Here is a 12,087-nt window from a genome sequence, read left to right as displayed (position 1 = left end):
TATATTTATGCTTTTAAAAGTTATATATGTAAAATTTTTAATATTACAAATATATAAATAAGTATTGCCCCCACTATCTAAAATTTATGGATCGGTCACTGCCTGTTAATGAAGATCATACTTTTGAGCCTATTATTCAAACCCAGGAGCAAGAGCCATAAGACGCTAATGCTTGGAGAACTAGTATAGCTATGGATATGTGGGTGAATTCTATTTAAGAGGATAGGCTATTATGGAGAATTATTATATTATTTATCTAGACATTTTTGTTTTTTATTATTTTTGTCTTTGACTCTTCTTAAATTTGAATGTATGAAATTTTTTTTGAAATCTTATCAAATGTCAAAAATCCACAAATATTCTACAAAATCTGCAAAATCCACAAAATCTCACAGAATCCATTAAAATCCTATTTAAAAATCTTGCAGAATCTATTAAAATCCTAATTTTAAGTGTTGTAGAATCCTGCAAAATTTTAAAAGTCATGAAAATCCTGTAAAATCTTTTTAAATCTGCATAACTTTTTTAACTAAAAAAGTCCTTTAAAATCCTAATCCAATACCCCCTTAACCTCTTGAGTTGTTACGCTATATTTATTTCAATTAAAATAAATATGAATTAATAAATATGAATTTTTAATTTAAATTTACACGTGTTTTCAAATATATACATGCAGTTATTATTGCACGCCAGTAATTTCACACCAGGGTGTTAATGTGATACTTCTATAAAAAAAATAAAAAAAATTATAGGACATTACATTTGAGACGTAAGAAACAATATAAGACAAAAAAAAAGCTATTCACTTCTTATTTAAATACGTTAATATTTGATATACTTAAATTCAAATTTAAGAATAAATTTCCTGAATTATTTTCTTCATATTATATATATATATATATATATTGTATTATATATATATATATATATATATATATATATATATTGTATTAAATGAGAAATTTTTATTGTAAAAAGGAGAAACATATATAAACTATTTTGTTTTCCATGAATACCACCCGATATTCATAGCTAACAACTTGAATCATCTACATATAATTATATAATTTGTTTTTGTATTTCTCTTTTCACACACACACAGAGTACGTTTTTACTTGATATGACGCTTGCTTTATAACTATATTATTTTTTCTACAAAAATAATCAACTTTGTCATTAAAGTATATTCTTATTAACATATATGTGTTATCCTTTTTAACTTCATTCAACTAGATATAAATTAAGTAACAAGTACTATCTAATTGCATCCCTTAAAGAAATCCACTTTACGGATTGAAGGGGGTTAGTGACTGGCTGATTTGATATACACACCAAAAAGAAAAAAATTAAATTAAATTTTCTCTCGTTGACTTGTTAAAACATTTTGTGTTTTCATAATTCAACTTTGCATCTCTAGTTGGAACATTGCCATTTCCACGCGTTTCCAATAATTACATGTCGACGTTTGACTTTAAAACAAAAATGAAATTCTATCAATTTCTTGACTTTGATTTCATTCTCACGGGCTATAAAATGACGATTTTCCTCCAGTACCAACCCTGTGCATGAATAGCTCTTCACATCTAACTTCCTACACATTTTCACACCAAAAGCTTGTTCCTTCATGTCTATGGATTATTCCATAATAATTAGTTTACTTCTTCTCTTTTCATGCACTACAATACACGTTCTCTCAAACACAATAAGAAGAAAACGAAACCACAATCTTCCACCAGGACCTTCTCCTCTTACCCTAGTGAGAAACCTAGTTGAACTTGGCAAAAAGCCACAACAAACACTAGCCAAACTTGCCAACCTTCATGGCCCCATAATGCGTTTGAAGCTAGGTCAACTAACCACCATAGTTATCTCTTCACCAAACATATCCAAAGAAGTGTTCCAAACCCATGACTTGTTATTCTCAAACCGAACAATTCCACATGCCACAACGGTTCACAACCATAGCCATAATAGTGTAGCTTTTCTCCCCATTTCACCTCTTTGGCGAGACCTTAGGAAAATATGCAATAACCAATTGTTCTCCAACAAGTCCCTCGATGCAAGCCAAAACCTTAGACGCAAAAAATTGCATGAACTTCTCAATCACGTACATGCATGCAGCCTTAGGGGTGAAGCAGTGGACGTTGGAACCGTGGCTTTTAGGACTTCGATTAATTTTTTGTCGAACATTTTTTTCTCTATGGATTTTGTTAACAATGAAGATGAAAGTGAAGAGTACAAGGGCATAGTGGAGAATCTTGCAAGAGTGATTTCAACGCCGAATTTGGAGGATTTTTTGGCGTTGTTGAAGATGGTTGATCCACAAGGCATTAGAAGACGAGCAACTACTTACGTTTCAAAGTTGTTCGCTATTTTTGATCGATTGATAGATAAACGATTGGAGTTGGGTGTAAGTAATGATGACATGTTAGACACGTTGCTCAACATATCTCAAGAGAATGGCCAGAAGATGGACACCAAAAAGATCAAACATTTATTTCTGGTATTGTCCTTTCCCTTATATTGTTTTATCACTCCCTTTAATTTTTAAGCTAAAATAGAATTTTAATATCTTATATTTATTGGTGTCAGAAAAGTATCTTATATTTATTTTTAGTTTTAATTTGATCTTTTAAATTTAAAATTTTTCATTTTTACTCGTATACTACTAGAATTTCTCTTATTACATGCGACTTTTCCTGCGAATTTTTCATAAAAATTTGCAGGAAACGTTATTCTTACAAATTTTTCTGTGAAATTTTATCTATAGGTAATACCTTTGTAGATAATATTTTTTGCGAATTTTAAAATTTGCAGGAAACTTTCCTGCGAAATTTCTTGCGAAAAAAATTTGCAAGAAAGTTTCCTGCAAAAAAAAAATTTGCAAGAAATTCTACAGGAATATTTTTTACAAAAAAAAATAAAAAAATTACTATAAATTCTATCAATAATTCTTCAACTTTCAAATGCTCACAATGAATTCATTGGAAGTATTTGTTTTCATGCTTCCAACATATGATACATAATCTTTTAAATTCTAAGATTGTAGATTATAAGTTTAACACTCAACCATACAAATCAACTTGTAAGGTAAGTGTTGCCCCAACTTATATATTTTTTAATTGTTTTATTTTCAATCGATGTGGAACTTGAAATTTTTTTTAAAATATTAAACTTATAAATTTAATTTTTTTTCCTGCGGATTAAAATTTGCAAGAAAATCCGCAAGAAAAGTTACCTACAAAATTTTTCTACCATTTATTAAACATTACTTGCGAATTTATTTTTGCAAGAAAATCTGCAAGAAACAAAATAAAATTCTTACAATATTTTCTGCAAATTTTTACCATGGAAAAAATTTTCTATCATCATTAAAATTGTAGCAAAATTTGTAAGAAATATCTATAAATTATTTTTCACAAATAAATTCACAAAAAAAAAATTTGGGAATATTTTTTTTCAAGAAAATTCGCAAAAAATTTCTGCGAATATTTTTTTGCAGAAAAATGACACTTTTCTAGACGTATATACATTTTAAATTTTTAAGAGTCCAAAAAAAAATAATTAAATTTAAAGGACTAAATTAAAATAAGGGACCGAATTTCTATTTTTATGTTCAATTTTACTATCGATAGTTTCCCCTTTTTTTTTAGTTTAACAATATTTTTTAAGATCCCTTAAAAAAAATATTTTTTAAGTTACTTAAGTTTTTTTTCTTGTCTTTTTCTATCCTGCTTTCAATTTTTATATTTAAAAAAAAAAACTTATAGTTACTCACGGAAGGAGCACTTTAGCTACTCGTTCTTTTTTACTAAATTTTTCACTTCAATATTAATTGATTTGGTATTCATTTTCTCTTCAAATAAAAAAAATATTCACAAACAAACAAAAAATTTCAAACTTTAAGATTGTAAGTCCTTGTTAGTATGGTCTTTAATTAATTAAAATTAAATCATTTGTACTATACAGTATGAGTTTATATTACGATATATTATATTAATAAATAATTTAATTTGTTGATATAAAATATTGATATATTATCAATAATTCAATTATTAGTATATTACATCATACTTTTAATGTAAAATCAATTTTTCCACTAAAGCTAATTATTTTTCTTTACTATATATAGTAAATGTGTAGATGTCAATTTTTTTTAATATTATACAATACATATATAATATCGCCAAAACAATTGGTGAATTTCTCATGTAGAGTATAAATTTATCTATGATTTTGTAACAGGATTTAATTGTTGCTGGAACCGATACCACTTCCTACACAACGGAATGGGCAATGGCTGAACTAATCAATAACCCAAATGCAATGTCAAAAGCCAAAAGGGAGCTTGAGCAAACTATTGGAATAGGCAATCCAATTGAAGAATCAGACATTACAAGACTCCCATATTTGCATGCAATAATAAAAGAAACATTACGCTTGCATCCTGGGGCCCCACTTTTGCTACCTCGACAAGCCAACATTGATGTAGAGATCAATGGCTACACTATTCCACAAGGTGCACAAATTGTAATTAATGAATGGGCTATTGGAAGGGACCCTAGCATATGGGATAACCCTACTTCATTTTCACCTGAGAGATTTTTGGGTTCAGAAATTGATGTCAAAGGTCGACATTTTCAGCTCACACCGTTTGGTGGTGGGCGACGAATTTGCCCTGGCTTGCCACTAGCTATGAGAATGTTGCATTTGATGTTGGGATCGTTGATCAATGGTTTTGATTGGAAATTTGAAAATGATGTGAATCCAGATATCGACATGGGTCAACCCTTGCGAGCTATTCCCTTTAGAATAAACAAATCTAGTTGATGGAACGTGGCACAAGTGGTTGATCAATGAAGAAAACTAAGGGAAGTCTAGGTAGGTGCATTTGTTGTTTGATGTTCACACTTTCTCCAAAAATTATTGGAATCGTGTAACAAAATTAATTACGGTGTTATAGCTAGGCTAAGATTTTGTGTAGGGTTAAGCCATTTATTAATAATATTATTTTTTTTGTGTGTGTATATATATATATATATATATAGGAGGTGTTCTTACTGGAGATCGGTCGTAGGGGACGATCTGCTGGGCAAGATTGGTGAGCCTCATTCGCTAGGTACGCTTGTTGCTCCAAAGTGAGGGTGGTACCTGCAAAAGAGACTCCGATGCTAAAGTTAGTGTTTGTGGATGTATGGGTCTCGTATAAGTAATGCACGTACCTTAGTGTGAATTAGGGTTTATCTGGGCCTTGGGTCTGAGATCAGTTATGACCTATTCAGATAGTGGGTCTTTGTCTTGGCCGATGTCATGCGGTGCATATCCGATTTCAATCTTCGCTGTGATGCCGAGCTTGAACTCGGCTTAGCGGTACGGATAGTACACTAGCCCCCCGAGCTTCGAAGACCATGGGTCGAGGAGTTAATGCCGAGCTCGATGAAGGGTCATGACTTTTCGCATACGCTCCTCTGACGTGATGCCATGTGTCATGAGTGTCACCTCGTTCTCTGAAATGCGTGGGCGGCGTGTTAATGGGAGGTGACGGTTACGTAATGATGGGGCGCACTCGTCATAATGGGCTCCATTAATGTGTCGTCAGTTTTGTCCTTTTGCGCCACGTGTCACTTCCGTTTTCAATTTTGCAAACCCCTTTTTCCCTCTCTCCTTCGCGCCTTCTCACATTCACTTTCCCTTTTCTCTCTTGGTTTCCTTTCTACGTTTCATCTTCTCTTTGTTCTCTGCCCTCTTTTCGTTTTCGATTTGCCTCACCGCTGGTGTTTTCGCGGTTGCAGTCGCCGTTCTCCCCCTTTGTCCTCGTTTGTCAAAGGAGTACCAGGTACTTCCCTTTATTGCCTTCTCCCTCATTCCTTCTCTCTACCAGTCTTCTTCATTTTTCCCCTTTTAAGTTTCTTCCACTCTTGATGGCTGGTGAGAGCAGTGTCTCACTTCTACACCGACCAAAGGCAAGGGCAAGGCGCGCGGAAGGCGGTGGCCAACGAGATGGTTACCGCTGAAAAGAAGAGGGGTGGGAATAACCCTAAAGATTCCCACCCCGCCATTACCGTCCCTGGCTATGAGTGGGTCAGAGGGGACGTCGAAGAGTTCTAGAGTGTCTTTAAATCATTTATTGAGGTCAATGCGATGTGAAGATCGCATAGGATCTGCCAAGCGTCCATTTCCCAGCTCATCCGGGTTGAAAGTTCGCTACAATACCAAGGAGATTGAGATCCCCGACCCTGGCGAGGAGGAGGTCGCTCCCCTTGACACTCGTCGAAAAAAAAAGAGGGGAGAGAAGAGAGTCAGGGAGACCTCGGCCCCTCGTGACGCTGAAGAGGTGACCTCGAAGGCCGCCACGCCGACCTAGTCGACTTAACTAGGAGTCCTCCACCTGAGGGGTCATCCAAAGTAGCCGTGGAGGAGGTCGCTCGTGAGACGCAGGTTTGTGTCTTTCTTCTTATAGTCTTTCTTCCACATTGTGTGATTTCCTTGTTTAATAACTTAGGAAATTTTTCCCTGTTTTGTGTAGGCGGGGCCTGTGTCTACTTCTGCCAAGGCTCGCGTGGAGCTGAGCTCAGAGGCACCGGGGCAGAATGCTTCAGCTGCTGCGCAGGTGGCTCCTACCTCAGTTGCCGCCGAGGCCCGCGGAGAGGGACCGAGCTCTGGGGCGCCGACTCTCACTCTTGCCGCCGCTATGCCGCCTCTTCCTCCGCTAGGGGCTCCAAGGGGGAAATGCATCATACAACGCTTTGATGTTAGTCGCCCCCTAGCGAGGTTGGACCATGTGAGCGTGTCATTGGATGTGGATTCGATGTGGAGTTCGAAGGTGACCGCCGAGACCTTCTACCCGGGAGGTTCACTCTGCTCGGCTGACAAGGCGATGATTGAGAAGGTCGGGAACTAGAGGGCCTAGAATCTGCAGAGGTTTTCATGCAGAGGTTGATCACCATTGTGGACCATTGGAAACGCAAGTGGTCGAAGCTGCAGGGGGAGCTCGAGAGCGCTAGGAGCCGAGTTCAGTCGCTAGAGGAAAAAAACTGGGCCTTGGGGGCCGCTCTGAGCGAGGCAGTGAGGAAGAATGAGGCCAAGCTGCAAGCCACGAGGATGGATCTTTCAAGGACTCAGAAGTCTTTGGAGATTGCTCTGAAGGCTAACGAGGTCTACGCTACCCAGGTCGGCGAGCTTCAGGAGGTCGCCAAATCTTCTCGGGGCCGGGCGCGCTTTCTAGAAGACGAGGTCTTGATGTTGAAGGCTGAGCTGGAAGAAGCAGCTGAGAGGCGCCTCTGTGACGAGGTGCTTCTAGTTGGCAAGGAGGAGGAGGTCAGTGCTCTGAAGGCTGACCTTGATAAGATGGCCGCGGCGAATGCAGGCTTAGAGAGAAAGCTTGTTGAGACTAAGCGAGCTATCTTGAGGGAACACAAGAGTGGGTTCGCCAAGGCGGCTCGTCAGGCTAGGTTGTTGGCGCCGGGGGTTGACCTCTCTGCTGTGCACGTAAAGAAGGAGGTGCGAGGTGGCCAACTGGTGAATGAGGACGACCTGCCTGACAGCTCAAGCGAGAACACTGCCGCTTAGGCCATCTATAATAACTTAGTTGGTTTTATTTGCTTTTTGTATTGAACTCATTTTGCTGATGAACTCGTTATGTATATAATTTCTTTTCGCACTATTGTTGGGATAATTACTTTGCATTTTTTGATATTCCTTGCTTGATTTGCCTCCGTTTCGAGGTTCAAACTTGACCTTTGTTTGCGATTTGATCCGAGATGAATTGTGTCAAGGTTCGGATTCGACCTTGGCTTAACATGATGTGACTCGTACCAAAGTTCGAATTCGACTTTGGCTTATCATATTATAATTCGTACCAAGGTTCGAATTCGACCTTGGCTAAACGTAATATAATTCGTACCAAGGTTCAAATTCGACCTTGGCATAGCATAATATAATTCGTACCAAGGTTCGAATTCGACCTTGGCTTAACATAATATAATTTGTACCAAGGTTCGAATTCGACCTTGGCTTAACATAATATAATTCGTACCAAGGTTCGAATTCGACCTTGGCTTAACATAATATAATTCGTACCAAGGTTCGAATTCGACCTTGGCTTAACATAATATAATTTGTACCAAGGTTCGAATTCGACCTTGGCTTAACATAATATAATTCGTACCAAGGTTCGAATTTGACCTTGGCTTAGCATAATATAATTCATACCAAGGTTCGAATTCGACCTTGGCTTAGCATATATAATTCGTACCAAGGTTCGAATTTGACCTTGGCTTAACATAATATAGTTTGTGCCAAGGTTCGAACTCGACCTTGGCTTAACATAATATGATTCAATGCGGTGTAAAATTGGGAAGAGATGAGTGGAATGAGTCATTTTATTAATGTTATGGATATGCCTCGTTAAAAACCCTCTCAGCCAAAACCCATTTTTCTATTTTTTGGGACAAAAGACTGAGTCAGGAAAAGAGTGCATGACCCATTTGTACATTTCAACTGAAGTAAAACTTGAGATGCGTGGCATTCAAAGTTCGTGGGATGGTTTTTCCGCTGAGCTCTTCTAGTCGGTACACCCTATTTTCTAGGTCTTCTGTAACTCGAAATGGGTCGTCCCAGTTAGGCACGAGTTTCCCGTCTGATGGGTCTCTTCGTGCTTCGCCAAGTAGTCGCCACACCAGGTCGCCGACCTGGAAAGATCGAGGTCGGACTTGTGTGTTATATCTTCTGGAGGCTCGAAGTTTGCAAGCTTCTTCGTGGACCCGAGCCTCCTCTCTAAGCTTGTCAATCAGGTCGAGGTTGGCTACCGTTTCTTGAGCATTTTGCTCACTGTCGAAGGTATGACGTCGGTGAGACGTCTCGCCGACCTCCATTGGGATCATGGCATCGGCTCTATAGGTCAGCTTGTAAGGCGTTTCCTGTGTTGTTGATTGGGGGGTATAGTGGTACGCCTAGAGAATGTTGGGGAGCTCGTCGACCCATTGTCCTTTGGCGCTTCCTAGCCGCTTCTTGAGTTATCGGAGTATTACTTTGTTCGCGGCTTCGGCTTGGCCATTGGTTTGGCGATATTCCACCGAGGTTGGAAGGTGCTTGATTCTGAGTTCTCAGAGGACGTTCTCGAAGCTCTGCACGATGAATTGCCTACCGTTATCAGTGACAAGGGAATGTGGAAGACCAAACCTGCAAACAATGCTTTTCCATGTGAACTTCTGCACATTCTCAGCGGTAATCTTCGCGAGTGGGCACGCCTCAATCCACTTAGTGAAATAATTCGACTGCTACAAGGAGGAACTTGAGTTGGCTTTCGCTAGGGGAAATGGTCCGAGGATGTCTATTCCCCACTAGGCAAAGGGCCACGGCGATACCATTTGATGGAGGACTTCAGGTGGTTGCCGATTTGCGTTACCGAATTGCTGACATTCCTTGCATCTCTGTACGTAAGCTTGGCAATCCGAATTCAGTGTGGGCCAGTAGTACCCAGCCCGGAGTACCCTGGTCACCATCGAGCGAGCCCTAGAGTGCATTCCACAGATCCCTCGGTGGATCTCATCGACGACGTAGGTGGCCTGGGACTCTGTTAGGCATTTCAGCAAAGGAGTGGAGATACCATGTTTGAACAGCTTATCTCCAATGATGACGAACTTAGCCGACCTTACCCTCATCTTCCGTGCTTCGTCTTTGTCCTCGGGTTGAGTACCCTCCTTTAAGTAGTTCCATATTCTTGTCATCCATCCTTGGCCATCATTTTCGTTGGCGTTGACAACTTTGTCGTCTAGGCTGGGTGAGTTCAAAGTCTCCTGGATGATGGTCCGATGTTGCTCGGGGCGCATTGTACTGGCAAGCTTGGACAGGAGATCGACTCTGGCATTCTGTTCTCGGGGCACATGGTGTATAGTGAACTCATCAAAGGATGAGATCCTCTAGGATGCGTCATGAAAATACCTCTGTAGCAAGGTGTTCTTGGTCTGGTATGTGCCACTGAGTTGCTCTACCATGAGTTTTGAGTCACTATTACAACTCACTCGTTGTGCTCCGAGGTCGCGTGCCAACCTCAATCCTGCAAGTAACGCTTCGTACTCTGCTTGATTATTGGTGACTTTGAAGCCGAACTTGAGAGATTGCTCTACGGTGACTTTATTTGGTCCCTCCAAAATGATACCTGCACCACCACCTTTAGAGTTGGAGGATCCATCAACGTGTAAAGTCCATACCTGTTGTTCCTTAGCTGAGGTTAGGGTGAGTTCAGCCACGAAATTTGCTAGACACTGAGCTTTCAAGGGGCCTCGACTTTCATATTGGATGCCGAACTCAGATAGCTCCACTGACGTGCTATCATGCGTCCGGTGAGTTCTAGTTTTCTTAATATCTGCTTGATCGGGTAGTCAGTTTAGACGACCACCTAGTGACTCTCGAAATAAGGTTGGAGGCGCCGAGTTGCGGTGACGAGTGCTAGTGCCAGCTTCTCGATCTTCTGATATCGTTTCTTTGTGTCTTGAAGAACTCGGCTGATGAAATAAATGGGTGTTTGCACCTTCTGGTGTTCTTGCACTATCACTACACTGATTGCGCCTTCTACCACGACCAGATAGAGGAGGAGGTTGGAGTGATGATCCGGCCTTTGAAGGACTGGCGGAGTGGTGATGAAAATTTTGAAGCTCTTGAAAGCTTCTTCGCATTGGTCAGTCCACTCGAAGTTCTTCAGCTTCCGCAATAGGGTGAAGATGGGCCCTGCTTTCTCTGCCAACCTGGGGATGAAGCGAGAAAAAGAGACTAACCTTCCTGCCAACCGTTGGATGTCCTTGACAGTCTTGGGACTCTGTATCTGTATAATGGCTTTGCACTTCTCCGGGTTGGCTTCAATTCCCCTACTGGTGATCATAAAGCCGAGAAATTTACCTCCCTGGACGCTGAAAACACACTTTTCTGGATTGAGGCGCATGTTGTGTTTTCGGATTTGGCTGAACACCTCGGCCAAATCAGCGGCATGAGCCTCGACTGATAGTGTTTTGACGACCAGGTCGTCCACGTACACCTCCATATTTCTCCCAATTTGGTGCTGGAAGACCTTATCCATCAGACACTGGTAAGTGGCTCCAGAATTTTAAGGCCAAAAGGCATCACCTGATAGCAAAAGTTGGCATGATCGATGATGAAGGCTGTGTGCTCCTCATCTGGTGGGTACATTATGATCTGATTGTACCCAGAATATGCGTCGAGGAAGCTGAGGAGGGCATGGTCGGAGGTGCCGTCAACCAACCTGTCGATGCTCGGTAGGGGGTACGAGTCTTTGGGGCATGCTTTGTTGAGGTCGGTATAGTCGACACACATGCACCACTTTCCTGAGTTCTTTTTTACTAGTACCACGTTCACCAGCCACGTGGTGTATCTGACTTCACGGATGAAGCCTACATTCATTAGCTTTTGTGTCTCGGCGATGATGGCATCGCGTCTTTCCCCTCCGACCTTCCTTTTTCTCTGAGCAATCGGCTTCGCTTCCTTGTGGATGGCTAACCTGTGGCAGATGAGGTTAAGATCAATACCTGGCATGTCAACACTCAACCATGCAAAAAGATCGGTATTTTTACAGATTTCCTCTATGAGTCGTTGCCACAGCTCTGGGTTTTGCTGTCGGCTTATCTTCGTGCACTATCCAAGGAGCTTGCCGACTTGAAGGTCGTTGAGCTCGTCGATGGGGCTTGGTCGTTCGTCATGGGATTCCGACCTTGGGTCCAGGTCAGTGATGTCAACCTAGGCTATGTGAGCTACTGTAGGGGGGTCACCCTTGTGGTGCTCCTCTGATGGAGAGACCTTCAGGTTCTCGGCATAGCATTGCCGAGTTGTCTTCTGGTTTGCCCAGACAGAGATGATCTTGCCATTGCTTCTTGGGAATTTCATCGTCAGGTGCGGGGTAGACACCACAGCTCCGAGTTGGTTCAACGTCGACCTTCCGATTATGATATTGTAGGATGTGTTGGCCTCAACAAGGAGGTATCTGACCATGATCCTCCTCGAGTCAGGAGGGGTCCCAAAGGTTGTCAGCAAATCTAAGTATCCTCGAGTGTGAACTCGCTCTCCTACAAAACCGAC

The 12,087-nt window shown here is 40.8% G+C and overlaps 2 protein-coding genes across 2 annotated transcripts; one reads left to right on the top strand and one right to left on the bottom strand.

The window, feature by feature from the left end:
- The first annotated feature begins 1,092 nt into the window (after window positions 1-1,092).
- On the top strand, window positions 1,093-5,017 carry LOC109788983 (geraniol 8-hydroxylase). Its single transcript, XM_020347846.3, has 2 exons — window positions 1,093-2,503; window positions 4,246-5,017. The coding sequence occupies exons 1-2, from the start codon at window positions 1,625-1,627 to the stop codon at window positions 4,828-4,830; spliced, it is 1,464 nt and encodes a 487-aa protein (XP_020203435.3). The 5' UTR covers window positions 1,093-1,624; the 3' UTR covers window positions 4,831-5,017.
- A 4,324-nt stretch (window positions 5,018-9,341) lies between these two features.
- LOC145952461 (uncharacterized) lies at window positions 9,342-9,830 on the bottom strand. The gene has a single exon (XM_083064824.1). The coding sequence runs from the start codon at window positions 9,828-9,830 to the stop codon at window positions 9,342-9,344; it is 489 nt and encodes a 162-aa protein (XP_082920950.1).
- Between the last annotated feature and the right edge of the window lie 2,257 nt (window positions 9,831-12,087).

Source organism: Cajanus cajan, chromosome 10 (assembly GCF_000230855.2).
Source record: "Cajanus cajan strain Asha chromosome 10, NIPB_CcT2T_4, whole genome shotgun sequence".
Classification (NCBI taxonomy): Eukaryota; Viridiplantae; Streptophyta; class Magnoliopsida; order Fabales; family Fabaceae; genus Cajanus; species Cajanus cajan.
The sequence above is the reverse complement of the archived record's forward strand: the minus strand, read 5'-3'. Positions and strand labels throughout refer to the sequence as shown.